Raw genomic sequence first — 21,331 nt, 5'->3', positions numbered from 1 at the left:
AAGTCAGCACGTCATGCAACAAAAATAACAGTACAAAGAATTACGAGGTGCGGAGAAAAGAGTAGAAAGTATACAAAAAAATAGGGAAAGTCAATGGAATACAAGACCTATCGAAGATAGAGAAATGACTTTTAAAGAGCATATATATAAAAGCCTTAAAACACTAGAGTTTATTATGATATGTAATGTATATACTTGTAACTGTATGTACTAACTCAATATTGTAATTGCAAAGTATATATTATATATACAAACGATATAGAAAGGGCATTATAATTTGTTTCATTATGTACCTTTTAAAATTAGATTTGTTAGATAACCACATGACTAAACCCCAAAACATTTAACTAGATAACCACATGACTAAACCCCAAAACATTTAACTAAAGACTGCTTAAAAAGATGGATTTACTCTTATTAGAAAATGGGAGAATTTATCTAGATTTGCTATATACGTGTAGAATAAATAGAAAAGTAGGCAATTTACATCTGTTGGACAAAAATTAAAATGGGGCTGGAATTAATATGAGAAAATCTCACTTTCCATCATCTCTTCCTCCCTCACTCACTCTCTCNTCTCTCTCTCTCTCTTTCTCTTTAAACACATAAAAAATACAACTTTTCAGAAAAAGCAATTTTTTCTCTTTGCTGTCCAATTTACGCCATAAAAACTTAACACCCCTCATGCAGTAGGGAGTTGATGGACGATGTTTGAGTATGAGAATTAGGTTTTAACTATAAAAGACAGGAGAAAAGTTTTCAAACAGCGTAAGAGAAGACGAGTTGGAAGTTCATCACGACAATGCATTTACACCAGAACATTTGATTTGCTACTTTAAAAAAACTATTTGAAGTACTTTTAAAGCTTGGAATCTCGCGTGGCCAGTTTCATTCTAGACAGAAAGGTTTTAAGTTAAATTTTTAATGTATTTTTTGGTTAAAACTGTTATCACCCCTTGAGTAGTTCTAATGAAATAAATCTTTTGTCCGAATTCACCAATGAATTTCTTGCATTCCAATTTTATAGGTTGTTTGCTATGATTTTAAAATAAAATTATGAAATATTCAATTGTTTATTTGCATTTTTCTCAGGACGTCCAGACCAAGTACACAACTGTACGGTGGCAAACACGTCAATGAGCTCTTTCTCTCTAAGATGCTCGGAAGGCTTCAATGGCGGTCTGCCGCAAAGTTTCGCCTTAGAGGTGCGCGAAGGCGGGACCGACGTGTTGGCCGCAAACCTTTCCTCACCCCTGCCGAGATTCACGGTCCACGGCCTCCAGGCTGGAGTCATGTACGAGGCGTACGTGTTCTCGGTGAACGTCAAAGGGAGAAGCGAACCTGTTATGATTCACGCCCCGACGCTAAGACTGCCGGAAAAACAACTGACGTCCGATAGAGGTAACCTTAATAATGTTTATTTTGATCGTTATATAAAAATATATTAATTAGAAATCATGTATATGAAAGAACGAGATTATCAAACGCTCAACAGACCATTACCTTAACTTTTCAAATTGTTTTATGTGCTCTTGGATAGAGGGACGGTTGAAGTGGTTTATGACTGGTTGGTATGTTGCGTGCATCGTTACCTTCAATGACCTAGACCTCAGGTCTAATCACGTATTAGATTGGCGATTGCATACAATAAATATACACTGACAGGCAAAAAATTCCACCCAATTGATTTTTTTTTTTCATTTTCTCGATAAAAGCACTCCTGACGAAAGACTGCGAGACGTTTTCGAGAAACTGGGTCCTGCCAATTGAAGGCTCGGTTCTGTCCGCCCTGGGGTAACAGAATCACAGGATGACCGTTTTTTTGACTTGTTGAAAATTTTTTAAAACCGGCACCTTACTGGTCAAGCGATTCATCAGCTCCAGGAAGTTCGAGGTGTCTTAATTTCCGAACGCACTGCTCGAAGAAGATATAATCAGTATGGACAGATAGCTTTTCGTCCCGTAAGAGGACCAGAATTGACCAGAACACTGCTCTACGATCTCCTGTTGGGCGTGAAAAATTGTAGAGAAGGCGAAATGAAAGATACGAAACCTGTAATTTTTCCCTGAGCCAACCTTTTCAACGTAGCTCAATGATTGTATGGGTAGGAATTTCAATGGAGAGTCGCACAGAGTAGATTGTTGTGCAAGGAGGGTCTTTGACGTCCACTCGCTATGTGGATGGAATTTTGAACCATAGAGTTGCATATCCTCGATGAAATCAGCGACAATCCGATTCTAATGCTCCACAATGCCCTCCACATGTAGCTCGCCTAGTACAAACGTACCTTCACCAGCATAACATTAGGGTCTTAGCCTGGCCAGCCCGTTCTCCAGACATGAACCACATCGAACATTTATGGGACAACCTCAAAAGACGAATAAGTGCACGTCCATCACGTCCTGATACACTACACGATCTTGAAAGGACTCTTTTTGAAGAATGGGCTAACCTCCAGCAAAGAGACATTTCCAGGCTGGTAGCAAGTATGCCCAGGAGTTTTCAAAATGTAATAAAGTCAAGAGGAGGAAATACGCGATATTGAATTGTTCATTAAAAATCTAGTAAAGAAATTTTATCTTTCCCGTCTTTTTTTATTTTTCATTTTCCTTAGCAATATACTTTTTTCTTTTTTAGACAAAGTCTCAATTATTAAACGTTAAAAAATGTGAAACTTTAATTAATATATAAAAATATATGTAAATCAAGATATATGGCTGGAATCTTTTGCCTGTCAGTGTATAATATAAATTCATGCAAACATTTGCGGATTAGGATATAAAAAATTATTATTATACTCCTCGTATCCTTAGTTCATCTAAAGCTATTGGAAGTGATGAAAGTGTTATGAGTCATATGATGCCATGTTTTTACTTTTTAGGTTATATTTCATCATGGTTTTTTCGGAAATGCCTATGAACAAAAGTTCAACACATAAAATGTTAAATGGTAATTTTCATATTGTTTGATTTGCCACGTCTGATTTTGAATATATTGTATAATAATTTGTATAAATAATCTTTATGTATATAAAGTATGTACATAAATAATTTATAATTTTAATAAAAGTTACAAACAATAGATAGATTTATAGATGGATTAGTTGGCTGTTGATTGATTAATTATATATATATATACATAAAACCATCAAAAGAAGTAACAAATAATACCAAAACAACTGCATAGCAAGTTTAGTTTTATCGACCCCATATTCAAGGGTATTTTAACGTATACTAAATATTCCCTAATTTTGTTAGATTATGAGTAAACTCTGACCCTAAGTTCTGGGATGGTAAGCCGTCTGCTTGTTATTACATTCTGAGAGAATAAGATTGGATCCTAATAAGCTCCAAACTTTAGTCTTCTTTGCTCCAGTTTGTTTAGTTTGGTGGGGGTTCGGAGACTGTTTTAAGAAAACAAGCAATTTTGTCATTGCAATCTGATTGTTGTTATTATTGTTTTGTGTTATGTTAAAGGTCTTTTGTTAACGCAAAAAAGTCTTTAAGAAACATTTAAAAAATCGAAGTTTACACTCTGGAAACAGGCAAGATTACTCTTTTTAGTTTGAAGAAGTTTCAAGGTGAACCGGCTATCAAAAGTTGTGACAAGTTCAATATAAGAACTCTCTTGTGGGGGGAAAAATCTATTCCACCGTCCGGTTCAGCCCAAGTTTTTGACAATTAAGTGGCGGTTGTTGATTCGCCATTGTGCCCGGGTCGGATTGGGGTCGGTCAATAAAGTGCCAGGGCATTGTGCGTAAGACCGTCGTGCCTGGTTCATACAAACCCTATAAATTGGGATTGATATTGACAAAACATGGCCTAATCCGATGCCTCTCTAACCCGGAGTCTACGCTCTTCCAGGATTTTCTTCGGACCTCTTTCCTCCTCCTGTCGCCGTCCTTATTCAATATAAGAAAAGCCAATTTCGTTATAATTCACCCCGTTTTCCGACCGTGGAAAAATATCTTCAACACCCTGATGTTTCTACTAGCCAGCCTGGAAAACTCATATTAAGCCCTTTCCTTTCTCTTCCCGTTACACCTCAGTAGTGTAAAGGAAGAAAAATGGTCTGGAAATTCACGGTGATTAAAATCTTCGATTATTCTACTGGCAGACTTTCTATTTCCGGCGGAACGAGCAGAGATAATAGGCGCTACCGGAGATGACAGTAATGGTCGTACAATGAACAATAATTGTCGTTTTCCTACATGTTGACTTGTTCACTCTGACAACGACCATTCGAAAAAGTAACAAATATTGTTGCCACTTATTTTTATAATATCGGCCTAAATAATTAACAACACTAAATAACTAACAACAATAGTTTTCTACTACTTGGTAAAAAAAAGACAGAAGGAAAAATAACAACTTAATGACAAAAAATGAAATTATTTCCCTACTCTCTGGACCTTTGATGCATTTATCAAAGGAACCTCCTATTGACATCAACTTGTCGGTATATTATTCAGTCAGTTCAATTTCAACTGAGATGCTGCTGCTGATAATGATGATAATGGAGTGTTAGGAAGAGGGGGTTTGTACTTCCCAAGCACTGCAACCTTCTGACTTATTGTACATTTCCTACTTACTTAGATCAATTCAATTGACTGATCCTTTTCTTGAAAAGTCATTGAATGTCATTGCTGTAATTCTTTTTATCGAATATTTTTGATAGCCTAAGTTATACCTTCATTGTGCTATTTCTTCGCAAATGATTATAATATATGTAAGTGGTAGTTTCTTCCTCCTAATTGCATAACCTTCTAATGAATCATAATTGAACATACCCATGTTGTATAGGTGTTTTCTCAGATGTTAGTGACCGGTATATAGCCTTACCACTACCGTAAGTTGCGCCATAAGCCCTGTCTAACTGTAGTTATGCGTTTTCCAGTTTAGGTGTGGATTCTTTAATCTATCCTATTTTCGAAAGATAGGAGGTCAAAAGTTCACTATACTCTTTGGAGAATATTGTTTAAGCATATGTATTTAACCTTGTCAAAGGCTTGCGATACTCTATGAATAAATCCGAACATATATTTTATATCTCTACGGGCTTAGAGCTTGCTCTATAATAGATCACTCATAATATGTGATCTATTATTGATTGCTTGCTATGAATCCAAACTGGTAGGTTGGTATAACGTTTGGTTTTTCAAGGGGGTTTCAGTCATTTTAGCAAACCTTTTTCGAATAATTTTAGATATTTGGAAGCAATGAGATGGGGCGGTAGCATGGGTTGACCTGGTTTTAGTAACATGTCGATCTCAGCAACTTTCCAGACATTAGGGACATACTGCTATCTTATTACTGCATTAAATACATTCGTCAATTTCAAAATTCGTTTTTTGGGATTTTTTTTAAATTTCTCTTGTTATCCAGTCGAGAACTGGAGCTTTCTTGGAATTTAGGTTTGTTTTCATTTATTTGACTATTTCCTTCGGTGTAAAATTTTTATAACATATTCTGTTTTTTTCGTATGGATTATCTACGAATCGATTTGAGCATATGTCATTTGGTTTAAACGTCTGCCAAATGAATTGTCCTTTTATCTAAGTTGTTAATGCTAACTAACTATTGAGCTTGCTAATTTTTTTCAGGTTTGGAAATAAAAAAGGGTCAAATCTACAATAGAGCTTTTATGTCGCATTGGAATAAAGGGAGACTTTGGTCACGTGACCCCGAAGAAATAAAAAATACATCCGCACAAAGAGAACACAAGCGAGATATGAGACAGGAGGGAAAAACTTAAACCATGTTATTTGATGAATATTCACTTCTCTTGACAGATTTATTGAATACATCAGGTTTTCGCTGATATTAAATAGTTAAAATGTCAACACTTAAATGAATTCCTCTCGTAAGTACGCCATGTTTAATTTAATTGCCATTGGGTACTGAAGCCAGCATTGAACTATCAAGCTAGAACAAATCATATCGCTATTAAATATTATTTTGTAAGGCAAGCCGCAATGAAAGATGGGTTTCAATTATATATCGAGAAAGTCAATGAAATATCAGCAAACAAGCCTCTTCCGGAGATTAAACTCAACTTCTGCTTTGAATGAATTGGAATAGTAGCATCATCCTCATCGTCGACTGATCGCCGACCCTGTACTTTAAAACTTTAAATTATAATTATATAAACGGCCCCCTAAAGATCTAATAAATGAAGTTTTTCAAAGTGGGGGATGAAGAAAGATCAAAGGAAGGGGGAAAAGCCGTACAATCTCGTCCCATTCGCCCTTTTAAGTTAATCGTGTACGTTTCAGAAAATATTTCATCACGATGGAAATTAATCCGGCCGAAAAATTTAACACGTACTCACGTGGCAAAACAAGAAAGCCTGGAAAACAGTTTTAAGCCAATGGAGCCCCTATCCTTTTCGCCTTTTGTTTAATTTTGAATCATGCTAAACTCGGACTTGGTTGTTCGCGTTGTGTTTTGTGTTTCTAATGCAAAGGCATTTTAAACATCATCCGGAATTCTGTTTCAATTTTTTTGACAATTGACACGTGTGTACAATGTTGAAAAGAGAAATCATAAAATTCTATGCTACCACATACAGCTATCTCCAATGTGGCTTATAAAGGCAAAATTGCAACACTAATCGATTTTTATAATTTTTGTCTATAATTAAAATATTGCCAATTAAATTGCAACCTTAATTACAGCAATACTTTAAAGCACTATACAATAAAAAGTAATAAAGCATACAAGTTAACAAGAGTTCTCTGAGATACATATTTCTGATTCCCAAAAGCCAAGCACATTTTGAAAAGTCACTTATATTAATTAGCTGTACAGGAAGTTATTTGACTTTGTGTAAAGTCTTTTAGAAAGTGTACACCTGAAACTTTGGAAGAGCTTAATTGCTGTACTGCCACAGGATTTTGACGAAACCCTATAAGGTCTTAAGGGACGTCTCCTACTCTGTTATTAGATTGCGGCAGGATAGTTTAATGAATCTAATTAAACAGGAACCTTTGACTTTACTTCTAGTACTACCGCATGTCTTTGACTAGATTACCACGTTTCAGCCATCTATATCCCTTGTCATAAAAAAATTCACCCCTGCGAGGTGATTGATGATTTACCTTGTTGAAAAAATTTGAATTCCTCAACTATTACCGATCATCTCAGAATTTAATTGAAACTAAAATAATTAGTAGTAATTTTTTTTGTTAATCGACCCCTTTGCTACTCATCCAATTATGTTCAATAAACTGACAAAGAGAAATACAACAGCACCAGACAAAACGGGTGAGATGTTTCCCGTCAATCTTAATCGGCCGTGAAATATATCCTGGGAGTATTTGCCGAGGCCAATATGTCTTCCGGCTCGGTTCCCATGGGCGTTATCTCCCTGATCATTACTGATATGGCGCCTACTCGGAAAAGGCCGATTTACGTCTTCATCCGGTGAGCTGTAATCCCTAATGACTTAAACAGCCCTAAAACGCTGAGCTGAATCATCAAGTCTTTTTTTATTGGGGGGGAAAGGTTTTATATTAAAAAAAAATACATAAATGACTACTTAAATAAGAAACTATTGTACTTACGACTTTCTTATCTGTTATCTCAGAGATTTTTCAACGTTTCGTGCAGTCAAAGTAATCTATCCCTAGCTAATTTTTAAAAGGAGTTTTATTATTCACCTGGCTACCACTTATCGCTGTTTTGTTAAATTTCCAATTCAAATTTATACCATTTACGATTTCACAGTAGAATAAATCAGAGAGCTCTGGCAAAAAGTTTTAGTATATTTAGTATCGTATGAATATTGTAAATATACAGGATAAATTAAAGCAAAACCCTATGTGCGAATGACGCAACCATGTTAAAACTGTGCATCATATGACCTTAACACTCTTTGACGCTTCCAGTAACGTTTGATGGACGAGTAAAACAAAAATCCTACTCACGATTGTACTAATGACCTATGGATGTATAAATTTCTATAAAAATGTATTTAAAATATAAACCAAGTAAATAGTAACCATGGTCTCAACAGTATATTGTTATTAGATATATTAAATGAACTACTAAACAACAAAGCCTATTCATCATGTCATCAACATGTAAAATAGGATCTAGGCGTTACCATAAAAAAATATTGATCATAAAAACGAAATAGAAACCATGATATCCAATGGCCTCAATACCTTTGCATGACTGAAAATAAAATTAGATCACTTATATAAAACGCTTACTGCATTTAACTCTAAAAACCTATCGATGTACGCATTACCATAGAAATCATCCTGGTAAACCAAACCAAATAGATATAAACCATGGCGTCCTATGACCTAAACACAATTGCATTAATTACAGTAACTATAGATGAACCTTTTGATGAATGAAAAACACATTTTTTCATGTCACTTGAATAACACACGTTCATCGGTACATCCAACTAAAACCAAATTGGTAGAAATCATGGCATCCTATGAACGCAACACTCTTACATAACTTAAAATAGTTTTAGATAAGACACGTTCGCAAAACTCTTACATAACATATGCATATAGGCGTTACCATAAAAAGCCAACCAAATAGGTATAAACGATGACATCATATGACCTCACAACACTAATGCATCAATTAGGGATGTTTAGGCCACTCAAATTGCCTTAGAGAACGACTAACCAAAAAACATATTCATTATGTCACTAATAACCTACGGATCTAGGCGTTACCATATAAAAATATTTTTAATAAAGACCAAACATATAAAAAACAAAATGTCCAATGACCTTACTACTCTTCCATCATTTGCAGTATCTTAAGGTAGATCACACAGACAAAATTATTATTCCTCATGGCATTAACTTATGTTCATAGTCATTTCGGTAAAAATACATTAAAAATTAAGCCGGTATAAACGGTCAATTACCTCAAAATTCGATCTCTTACAAAACCTTTGGAAGACCGAGTAAAACAAAAATCCTACTCGTGGTTGTACTAACTGAACTAGTTAACCAAAACATTTACCACTAATAACCTATAGATCTCGGAGTTACCATAAAAAATATTTATAAAAAAACCAAATAAATAGAAAGCATGGCATCAAATGACTGAACTACTCTTCCATCACTTGCAGTAGGTTCAGATGAACCACTGAATCAGTAGTCTATTGCGTTAAAAATGAGGCAATTTTTGAGAAACTAATGTAATAAAACAATTGACAAAATACAAAATTGGCATGTTTTTTTATCTAGAGCGACCGCGGGCAGGATTCCGTCTTACTCCAGTAATGACGGTCGTCGTCGGCGTCGTGAGCTCCCTTTTCGTCGTCGCCTGCCTCGTCGCCGCGGTCCTGAGGGTCCAATGTTCCCGGGACGACGATCCGAGGAGGTCTAAACAGGACGTCGCACCGGCCAAAGCCCCTGGATCAAGTCCTAAAGGCGACCTACCGCCAGAAGCGGACGAGAGAAATCCGGACATCATCCCTCAACCTAATTCAGGTAGGACTTGTTTTTAATTGTAACTAATTATTGTATTAATGGTGCGAGTATTGAAACGTATTTTAATAAAGTCAATCAATAAAGGTAAATTAGGTCATAAAGTAGGTCATAACTTCCTAATACATGTTGGTTTTCGTGGACGAGCGTTCAAATAAAATTATTCCGGGAGTCGAACCCAGTACCGAGAGGGGCTAGAGGGGCGAATACAAGTCGATCCTCCTAACAATTGAGCCACAGAGAGTCTCTTCAATTAATAACTTAAATAAATAAAATTTTTCGAGATTTTTCTACGAACTGCAAGAATATTACAAATTAAAAACAGGGTTTTTTTTTAAATAACCCTACCCCTTTTACGTCACGAAGGGACGACATCAAAGGGGAAAACATTTGTCAAATTATCGGGTTATTTATAAGAACTTTTGTCTGTTTTATTGGGTTGGTGAGGCAAAGCTCCGTCTTTTTAAAAAAATTAAAAACCGTAATATACTGGGTGCGGCGATATAAAAGATATGAACCTTTCTATTTTTTTCTGATCGCATTTCAGTATTTCATTTGATCCCACTTCACAAATGCGAAAGGGGTTGTTTTTCGGTTTATTTCGTATGTTTTCATTGCTAAATACGGCAAACAAAAAAATTACTCATTCCGACCTCGTGTTGTCTCTACTCGCTTGTCTTTACATGCTTAATATACAATGTATGGTGTAAATTAAACTGTATGAAAGTATAGAAATACACTTTTTTCTCAATTTATTCGCTCACTTCATATAAATTCTGTATGAAAAGATCATTTCTAACTCATTTGGATCGAGTTTACATTTATTACCTATTTCAATTAATTAATCTTTTTATGTAAGGTTTTGGTTTCCCTCCTTTTTGCCATTTTTCGAAAATTTGAAAGGATATAGGTTGAAATGGGGAGTTGGTGTCCGAGTGGATCAAAGTCACGATAGCTCAAGTGGTTAGAGCTGTGGCGTATTGAACCGAAGTTCGTGGGTTCGAAACCCGCTCGTGGCACTAACTTTTTCATTTCAACCAAAACCTTGGTCAATCAGACCCCTAAATATAATGGGTTTATTATCTATGTTGTAACTTTTATACATATGTGTGTATGTGTGTAATTTATCTAAATGTCAAAAAACTGTAATTAAACGTGAAGCATAACAAGCCAACTCACCTACGTAGTTCTTACGTCAATATTTTTTTAAACAATCCCCTTCTTATTGAAAGAGAAGGGTAAAAGTGAGATCGGTTTCACCCGCGGATGTCTTTTTATCCTCAGACAACCAGGCCTGAGATCATCTCGTTGAAGATGGGTTAGGCTTTTGAGCTGAGTGCAACATGAAAAAAACCTATTCCATTAGTGGTGCGCCTTTCAGAGCCGAGGGCTACAAAATTCTTATCTAGATTAGGGTTCAAATTCATGATCGGCTTCCGCCGCCAATCCAGAACGCCCCAGGATAACTTTACGGCCTGGGGCGTAAAATTGTTTAAGTCAAACGGTCAGGCTCCCAAGCTTTGAATTGTCCCGGGTTATGAGGCCAATAAGATTTTACGCTCCTGTTCGTATCATTGAATTCTGAACGGGGTCTTCACCAGTCCGTATACATGTCAATTCTCAAAAAAAAAGTATATAATCAAACTTTTTCCTTCTCTAATAAAACTTTAATGAATCATAAACAACAGCACTGCTAGCTTGAAATTGTGTACGAAACCTCGGCTAACAAAATCTCCATACAGAAATTGAAATCAAAAATTATATCTACCATTCCATTCAAGTGAATGATCCCTGGAGATATGAATGTAAAAAATTTGTGCCAATAAAAATACATTGTGGTAAAAATTGCCTTTGTTATTTTAATTTTCTGTTCAATTATTAATAAGTAAGATGTTTATTTTTTGTGTCTAAACTGCACTGACCATCAAATAAAAAAAAAATTGCACGAAAAAATGGCCAACTTTGCAAATGCATATTTTTTCAGCTTTTGAAGTCCTAGGTATTATTTTTAGAACCGTTTACGCTGAACAAGATGGCGTTTTAAATGTATTCCAAGCTTTAGACATTCGTGTAAATTCAAAAATTAGGGAACAAGTTAATTTTTGCACTTTTTACTAAAATTTCAATTTGAGCTGTACACTCAGGAAATCGTCTTGGGAGCGGCGCCCTATAGGAAACTTTAATAAGCTTTCAATTGGTCACCTTCCACTTTTCCCGATTTCTCAACCAAGACTGATTTTGTACGTGCTCATGGAAAAAGTCGATCTCACTCTCTCCCGATTTTATCATACATAAGCCTATTCTTTCAATACGTTATTCGTAGCCAAACTGCCACAACACCTGTGAATTTCTGTGAAGAGGTAAACAATGTTATCGACAGCAGAAGCATTCCCCATCCCAAAAGGTCACAGTAGGAAATTAAGAAAAGTAAGAATTGTCGCTTCCCTGTTCATTTTTTTGAAAAGGTCCTCAGAACAAAAGTTGTAGAGCGTAAAGCTAAGACATTTGAAGACTGTTCAAAATTTATGCATACTTGAAAATTGGGGAGAGAGTGTCTGCCGCTCGAAGGACAATTTTCTGGCTCGAAAGCTCAATTTGAAGATTTCGTAAAAAGGGAAAAAAATGACAGGTTCCAAAATTTTTGAGTTTACTGATGAATGACTGAAGGTAGGAAAACGTTTAAAAAGCCATCTGATTCAGCGTAAAATTTTCTAAAAAATGACACCTAGCGCAGGTCTGAGACTTAAGGCAATATGCATTTCCAAAGTTGGCCATTTTTTTTGTGCAAAAACAAAAAATAGTAAATATACACACAGTGTCAATGAACAAAAAAAATTAAAAAATGTCGGAAAAATACTTCAAATTCGTACCATGTGTGCCTCAACAAAAGTATTGTTTTACCGTTTATGGCCATCGGACAATTCTACTTTGATTTGTAGCCACACATGTGGGTGAAAATAAGGTTTAATTCATTATTGTTAATAATACTTTAAAGTAGTCGTAGTTAAAATCCGTTCCCCTGATTAGGAGACTTATCCAGCTGTGTTTTGAGTAATACAAAATACATGTCTTTTATTTATATTTATACTTATAAAAAATATAAATAGTAAACATACTTTTCGTTGAATTGCCCAAAACAGCTGCATACCTCACAAATAAGGTAAAACATATAAAATATAAGCGCCAGCAAAAAATATATAAACCATCATACACTGGGAAGCAAAAAAACAGTGGCCATACTTAATCTTTTAATTATCTCTTAGACAATCCTCCATTTATTATCTTACAACAATATTTGGACCGTTTTAAAGGACCTTTATCCTTTAATATAATATTGTATATAAAACACAGATAAAATCTCTCACTTCTGTTTAAAATTGGATTTTGTAAATAAATCTTTGAATGGTCAATCTCTTATTTGTGGGTTTTTCGAGATAATCTGTGTAACAGTGGCTCTCAAATATTTGTGTGTTCACAACCCTGTTCGAGAACTACCACTCTTTCCGAAGATGATCACGGTAACTTGTTTATAGGTTAAGAGTTATATACCACCTGTCGCAATATTTTTCTACTATATTACGTTAAATGAAAAGCAGTTGGGTTGCCGGTAATAAACACCTCATCTGCATATAACTGTGAGTTAATTTTTGTGTTTACGGCCCTAACTTCACCTTCAAGGATCGATGGCGAATCATTTAACAACAAACAAAAAAGTATGGGGCTTAAAAGGGAACCTTGCCTTATCCCAGTGCCCTCTGGAATAAGTCAAAAAATTCCATCTTTACCTATTAAGGCCGAACAAGCTGCGCAATACATTTTTTTCAAAACATTGACAAATTTAGAAGAAACGCTTATTAAAATACTTTAATTATCGGTTATGCTCAATAGTTTTGAAAGCAGCCTGGCAGACTATAAAAAAGCAATAGAGTCTTTGCCATTGTTAAAACCCATCTCGCCATCGAACTGTTTTATGTTCGTTATGTGATGTATTGCAAAATAATCTTTGTAGTTCCAGAATTATAAGGTACTTAGTCGTGAGATATCCTCCTATGGTTTGCGAGGTGATGAATCTGTTTTTAGATTGCAGGGTCGGTCGGTTTCGGCTTCCCGTCATTTTCAACGGTGGTTTTCGTAACGTCTGACAGAACAAAATGATCGGAAAGGACAAAATTATAGGTACTTTGCAACGTTTTTATCAATAACATAATAAATAGTTCAAACACCTTGCCGATTTTAAGAGGAAACTTCACTAATTAAATTTTTTATCCGGTTGATTTTCAAAATAATATTTTAAATTTGTTGTTTTTTTCTTCAAATTAATCTTCTTTCAACAAACGAACATTATTTAGAACTAACTAAGACACATAACATTAAATGTCTTTAACAACAGGATTCGTCAAAGAATATTATTATAAATTACACTCCCCATAATTAAAAAAATAATTTGAGAGTTCTCGTTTCGGTTTTTCTTTTTTAATTTTTCAGAAACCCTCGGAATAAAATTAAGATAAGGAATGAAACTCATAAACGACGCTTTTAATTAAATTAACTGTGCTTATCTTTTAGCCTAATTAATCAAACCCATTTATCCTTCCCTACCAAGACGTTATGGTTAATGGTTGAGTAACGGTACGAATGAAGGGTTTTTACTTACAAACCGGCCGATGGTTAATTTTCATAAAGGGTGTCCTTTCCCCCTTTCTCCCCGTAGACACGGCGAGGTCTTTTAACTGTTTAATTTGTTCGGTTCTGTATTTGCCGAAACAGGGAGACTGTGTTATTGAGTGGAGAGGAAATGACGTTTAGAGAAGACTCATATGTCTGTTTGCTCTGGGGACCCAATATCGGGCGGTGTGTCTATTTGGGGAGGTGGCGGCTAATGAGACTCGGGATCTAAAGAGTTACTGCCATTAGGAAGAAGTATTAGATTGGACAAATATTGCCCACCTTTACTAGAAAGCACGAATGCTATTTTAGTACCGTTCGTGTTAAAACCCGGGCCGGTATTCCTGTTAAAAGGGAAATGTTTAAAACTCAGGAAACCCAGTCGAATCGTGATCCAACTTTGTTGGAAAGAACAGTTAATGAGAGCCTGTATAGAGAATACGAAGGACAGGGTGACAACAGTAATAAATAATGATTATTTGGAGATCGTGAGGTGCGGTCTGGTGTGACGTAGGTTTTATAAAAACATTTTCTTTATCATGCCAACGTTTCGATCTTTATTGAGATCATATTCAGGGCCTGGGATTTATAAACATTGTTTAAATGTTGCAAATAAATATAGGATGTGAAAAAGAAAAAGGAAAAATAATGAACTTTATACAATGCTAGAAATTTTAGATCCAATGAAAGTATTTGTACTCTCTCAAAGAGTTTGTTTTCCGTGTAGATGTGTCATTCTTCTGTATCGTGTTGAGAGTACCAGTGAGATATTGATGTTTTATGTTTATATACGTTGGATTTTGAACGGGTGGGGAAGGAAATCGGGATAGACACACATTTTCATATGAGGAGTCGGCTTCTTTGAGGTGAAAGGAGGATGGGTATGGGAAAAAATGGGTAACGGTTCGGCCTGATTATCCTTTCAGGATTATATAGACGGGGATAATTAGGGAAATGAAAGCCAAATTGTCGAAGAATTAATTAAACTATGTAGAAATGTTTGATGTGTGGAATGTGATGATTGTTTTATATGTGATATATTATGTTTTGTGTGATGTAATGATGATGATATATGTATGTTATCGATATTGAATTTGATTAATGATATAAGCATATAAATCCCAGGCCCTGAAGATGATCTCAACAAACATCGAAACGTACGCATGATAAAGAAAATGTTTTTCTAAAACCTACGTCATACCAGACCGCACCTCATGATCTCCAAATAATCATTAGCTAAACACCACACATAATAAATAAAAACAATAAACATTTTGTAATTAGAAGAATTCTTGGATTTAAAAACATCAAGACAAGAATTTTAACTTTGATAACTAAAGAAATTCCTGTTATATACGGTTTAAACATCAAGCTATCAAACTGATGTATATTTATGATTGTAGATGAAAGGCCAGACTCCTTTAGAATACTCTTTTCCAATCATTTTATAAAAAATTCCAAGTGCAATGGCGATATTCGAACACAGAACAGGTAGAGTGGCTGGCTACTGGCTTCTAAACTAAGTCCGTCCTAGTATTTGTCAATAATTCTATTTTATCCCTAAGAGTTTTGAAAAAATGTTTATTTAGTTAGTCTTGTTTTTACACTCTGAAAAAGGATTAAATACGTGAATTTAAATTTATGTAAATTATCCACAAAATTTGGAGTTTGGCCGTTTTCGATCATTTCTGGTCTCAAAGATAAGTTTTAGTGGTCCGCTTGACAAATTAATATATTTCAATTAATTAAGGTTTTTAGTTGAGATTAAAAAATCACTGTCACGAGCGGGATTCGACCCCACGATCTTCGGCTAGATACACCGCTGCTTTACCACTTGAGCTATCGGACCTCGATCCACTGATTTTTTTATCTCAACTAAAAACCTTAATTAATTGAAATATATTAATTTGTCTAGCGGACCACAAAAAAAACTAGTGAATTTAATAAGTAAAAATGTAGTGTGCCTTCACTAAAGCTCTCCGTGGCCATTTCATTTGTCGCTGAGAATCAAAGGTTACACGACATTTCAAAAAATGGCAAAAAAGAGGGAAAATTCAAAAGGTGGGGTTGAGATGGGAAGTTAGTGTCCGAGTGGATCGAGGTCACGATAGCTCAAGTGGTAGAGCAGCGGCGTATCAAGCCGAAGATCGTGGGTTCCAATCCCGCTCGTGACACTGACTTTTATCTCAACTAAAAACCTTAATTAGTTGAAATTTCTCTTCATTGGTGAGTTAGTTTGACATACCAAAAGAACTAGAATACGTAGACCATAATTATTCCTAACTATTAAACTACAGGTTCATTGCCTTATTCATTCCTGATAGGAAATCTCACAATTTATACAATTTATTTGATTAGACTAATGTAACTAAATTTCAATAAACGAAATATTCGTATGTGTTGCTGTATATATAATATTTGATTCCACAATGAGCATTTCTGCTAGGTGTAGATGAGGAAGAGCACGAATTCATGAGAAAGAGGCAGTTGGTATCTACAATTGAGACGAGGACGTCACCGACGAGGTCCCTACTCCAGCCGGGACCCTATCCCGGCTATTGTACTCTCAGGAACGGCGGGATGCCTCTTCAAGACCTGAGCAACATCCCGACAAAACCGCAGGTAACGAAATAGGCAAAAATTTTAATATAGTACAAACACGAGCTGTCGCATATTTACAACGTGGCCGACATGAGACGTAATAACAACAGTCCCGTGTTTTGTCCCCGTTGCACAAACAATGAAATTATATGAACCGGCAAAAACAACAGGAGCCTGTTTTCCAAAGAGTCGGAATTCCGATGGATTTCCACAACGGAGGCGGTCTTGACGCCAAACGGCAAAAGCGAATATTTACGACAGAGGGACGTTAATATCGGGCCCGGCAGATACTAAAATGGTATTTGTTTTCAGGAAAAAGAAAGGGGAAAACGAAATTGTTACTGAAAAAACAACAACTAATAAAGTTTAATTAAGTCTCTTTTGTAAAAAAAAAAGTAATTACTTTTTAAGTTGAGGGCAAAAAACTTCAATATATTGTGGCCAGTAATTCAAAAATTCCTGTTTCATTAAAAAAAATAATAAATAATAAAAAATGAACATATTGAAACATATTCTAATAATAAATTAATTATTGTTTAAATTATTTGTTAATCTAAAAATATTTAAATGAATTTGTGATATGATTTGAATGAAGTAATTAACTAGACATTTGAATCGAAATAACGCGGCGACTGGATTAGACCAAACTGGCACTGCGTACCAGATACAAAGGTTTGATATTTTTAGTATACATAAGCATATACCCTTTACACTAAACACAACCAGACTTAAAGAGAGAGAGGAAATAGGATTTAGAAGAAAATAAGTGAGAGATAGGCAAAGATACAAAGAAGGGAATAAAAGTGAAGGTAACTGTATAAGTAAAAATAAAGAGACATATTTATCATAGCGATAGATAGATAGATAGATAGATAGATAGATAGATAGATAGAGAGAGAGAGAGAGAGAGAGAGAGAGAGAGAGAGGGATGGAGGGAGGGAGAGAGAGAGTAGTTACACATGTTTATCCTTTTATTCTCTCTTTCTCACTCTAACGCTCTCTCTTTCACACTCACTTACTCATTCTCTCTCTCACTCACTAACGCTCNCTCTAACATTCTCTGATTCTTCTTCCCTCCTTTCTCATACTTTTGTTTCTCTTCCATTTTCTTTGGGCTTTCTTGAACAGATAGAAAGCACATCTTCAAATTGTTCAACAAAGAATTAAATTCCTTTAAAGTTCTCTTATTCTTGTAACATCAGGCAAGGATGTGGAGGCTGTGACTGAGTTGCCTTTCAAAATATTGCGACGTACGTTTTTTTTCAATTTCTTTTCAATGATATTACTACAAAGGCAATTGTTTCATATATATAACGCAATTATTTTCATCGATATTTTCTTTGTTATAACCTCTGGCGGCTTTTACATTCAAGCCCTAATTTCTTGGAAAAGGGTCAGCGGTGGATTTATTTCAACGGGCCTTTTATTTCACAGGATGCGGGGGGTAGTAGGTGCGGCGCTGCGATGGGAAAGGGACATATATGAAGAAAAATTACAGGAAAAAGCCAAGACAGAGGAAAAGCGAATGATATCTCGGAGTGTCCATATGGCACCACCCTTTCTGCCAATATATCCTTTATTGATTCCCTTTTCTTTTTTTCCACTTGCCGCACTCTACTTTCAGCACTTCATGTGTCTGCGGCCCCCGCGCGGGTGGAGTTCACCGGCTGATAGACGATATTTTATCCAAATACAATTCTGATATAAAAAAATCATTGCAGTTATTTTCACATTTCCCACTTGTGATAGCATACTTTAACATCGATTTGAAGAAACGATTTTCTCTGAATTTTGTATGTATTTTATCTATACTTCAGCCTGTTATACAATTTACACCCGATAAAATACGCTGATCTACGGGCAAAATGAGTTGTAAAAAATTTGGAAAACAGAAAAACAAATTGTCACGTCTATAGTTAAAGGCTTTCGGACTAAATATCACCCCTGTGTCAATTTAGGTATATTCTTTTAACGAGAGTCTTTTTGCGTTATCGCAACATTCGAGAAACTCCCCACGATTTTTAATTTTTCAGAATGTACTGCTATTCAGGCTTTCATTTACAGATCCAGCTCAACTTTAAATTTACATGAAAATAAGTTGTGCGTCTAAAATTCGCGAGCGGTTTTATTACTTATTTGCGGTCCGCTTATTATTGTCGTGTTTGCTTTTGGTAAAGACTCGAATGTCTGCTTAAACGGCCGTTGTGCCATCTCTTTTGTGTTGTACTGTTTACAAAGGAACACTGTCTGTCAGTCCGCTACAAAGAACCTCGTCCCCTCGTCGGATGATAAAAAGTATCCTACATATTAGAAAACCTATGTATTTGTTGACAACAATTCTGAAAACCTGATTAAAACTCAAATTAACAGTGTTCCATTACCAAATAATATCAACTATTATTTAAAAGTTTAATAACTAATTTTAAGTCCATGTGTTGATGTCATTTGTGAGTTTTAAAATTTACCAAACTCACTAGTTTTCGTGGTCCACTTGACTAATTAATATCTTTCAATTCAATCAAAGTATTTTAGGCATTGAACGGTGTAATATACCCAATGTGAAGTTTGGGATGGTACGAGTCTTTCATTCTTAACAAGTAAACGTCACTAATTTTTTTTCCAATTAATTAAGGTTTTGGTTGAGATAAAAAGTCAGTGTCACAAGCGGGATTCGAGGTGGGGTTGAGATGGGAAGTTAGTGTCCGAGTGGATCGAAGTCACGATAGCTCAAGTGGTAGAGCAGCGGTGTATCTAGCCGAAGATCGTGGGTTCGAATCCCGCTCGTGACACTGACTTTTTTGATCTCAACTAAAAACCTTAATTAATTGAAATTTATCAAACTGTTTAGTCAATTTAAACTATCCAAAACAGTAACAAAAATGTTTAAACTATACAGTACCTACGTAAACAAAGTTTTAATATGAAACATTATATTTGCATAATTAATCTTCGAATAGATTAACTCTTTTAATACTAATTTCCATTAGGTAACAAGTAACGTTAAGAAAAAATATGTACAGCGTGTTCTATGAACAGCGTCAATACCTCAGGATGCTATCCTACATGTCAATTGGACAAAAACGTCCCTATTTTCTAAGTCTGATCCTCAATTCGAAATATTTCACTTTACATGTTACTTCAACCTTTCACAACTTTTTGCCATAAAGTTCGTATATGTTATAAAATATTAACCCTACTGTAAATCTGATTGCATCAATGAAAAGAGTATTAAAATTCCTACAACAATTTTTTTATTGTAACCTTAAAGAAACAAAATACAAAATCAGTTAAAACTATGTTCTATATTGTGTATTTTCCTGTTTTTCCAAGCAAAGTTTCAACCACCAGAGTGTTTACTCTCATGCACTTTGGAACATCAGTGGATTATTAAGATTCTAAGATACTGTCAGAAATAGATGACTGGTCAACATCAGAATGTTAATTGAGCCTCTCTTGAGGCTTTGGTGCTGATAATATACTTAGATCCCAACCTCCATGGACTGCCGGTTAACACGAAAAGAGATCACTTGTAAGACATTGCCCAAGTGCACCACAGTTTGTTGGTCGGTATGGTAAGGCATTTGATTTTTATGGCTATATATTGCTTAACCTTCTGAAATATAATTTTAATACACTCGCCGTATAAAATCTAAACGCGTTTGAGTATTTCAAGAAACCAGCGAGTGAAGACGGATCCAAAATGTGACCCAATGCCGATTTAGAATTAGTTCACTGACGCGCAGATCAACATACATCAACTCATCTAAATTAAATTAATTTAAATATTCACTTTTTTTTGCATTCTTCAAGAAGGTGGAAATTTTGAACATTTAATTTAATTCTTAGAAGCGTGTTGTTTTTCCATATGTTCAATTTTGTACCAAAGAGTTTATTTGTTTGTTTTGTATTACTTTCATTTTTTCTATAGAAGTTTCAAAATCTTAATGAGTAATTTTTGAACCATTTGCAACCTAAAAATCAGTATTTTTACCGATCAAACGATGATAATTGACCTTTTATAAATTAAGTAGATGTGTTTAAAAATCATTAGTTGAGGTATTTTTTCTGTAAGCACCATATCTGTCAGCATTTATACAACCAAGAAAATCTTACTTAAACTTTAGACAACAACTTTAGACACTCGTCAAAGTTTATTTTCGAATAATTTTCTATTTTGTTTATTAAGGTTATAATGTAAGAAAATGTGGAGTTCTACTTGGTCTTGTCATTGATATAAACAAATTTACAGCAGAAACGATATTTTATATGATGATGGGCTTTATGTGCTAGGTTGATGTCCTAAGTACCGCCCCTTGTGTGAAATTGGAAGAACGATATTATTTAACTAAACTGAAAGTAGAATCTTTCCATAAAGCGCTCTCATCGCGACACACAAGAATGACACAACTTCGCAGAAAACAAACACTTTGAGCCCTGGAGATGATCTCAATAAAGATCGAAACGTTGACACGATATATAAAATGTTTTCTAAAATCTACGTCACACCAGACCGCATCTCACGATCTCCAAATAATCTTTTTATAAAGAGTTAATTTTTTTTGGCTTAAATTGTATTATTTTCTTTTCAGTCCGAGACT

General features: G+C 35.1%; 1 protein-coding gene and 1 long non-coding RNA gene across 2 annotated transcripts in view; one reads left to right on the top strand and one right to left on the bottom strand.

Moving 5' to 3' along the window:
* The window catches only part of LOC112127270, a 121,251-nt gene that overhangs the window by 66,862 nt on the left and 33,058 nt on the right, over window positions 1–21,331 (bottom strand). The gene's annotated exons all lie outside the window — the stretch shown is intronic.
* LOC106661666 (nephrin) overlaps window positions 1–21,331 on the top strand; it is a 257,075-nt gene that overhangs the window by 223,027 nt on the left and 12,717 nt on the right. Inside the window, exons 8-10 of the mRNA XM_024227934.1 lie at window positions 1,093–1,401; window positions 9,225–9,470; window positions 16,585–16,754. Coding sequence (XP_024083702.1) covers window positions 1,093–1,401; window positions 9,225–9,470; window positions 16,585–16,754 — 725 coding nt within the window. The remainder of the gene's footprint in view (window positions 1–1,092; window positions 1,402–9,224; window positions 9,471–16,584; window positions 16,755–21,331) is intronic.

The sequence above is a fragment of the Cimex lectularius genome, unplaced genomic scaffold, assembly GCF_000648675.2.
Source record: "Cimex lectularius strain Harlan isolate CLEC.00 unplaced genomic scaffold, Clec_2.1 scaffold59, whole genome shotgun sequence".
NCBI lineage: Eukaryota > Metazoa > Arthropoda > Insecta > Hemiptera > Cimicidae > Cimex > Cimex lectularius.
Note: the sequence above shows the minus strand (reverse complement) of the source record. Positions and strands in the feature narration are given on the sequence as shown.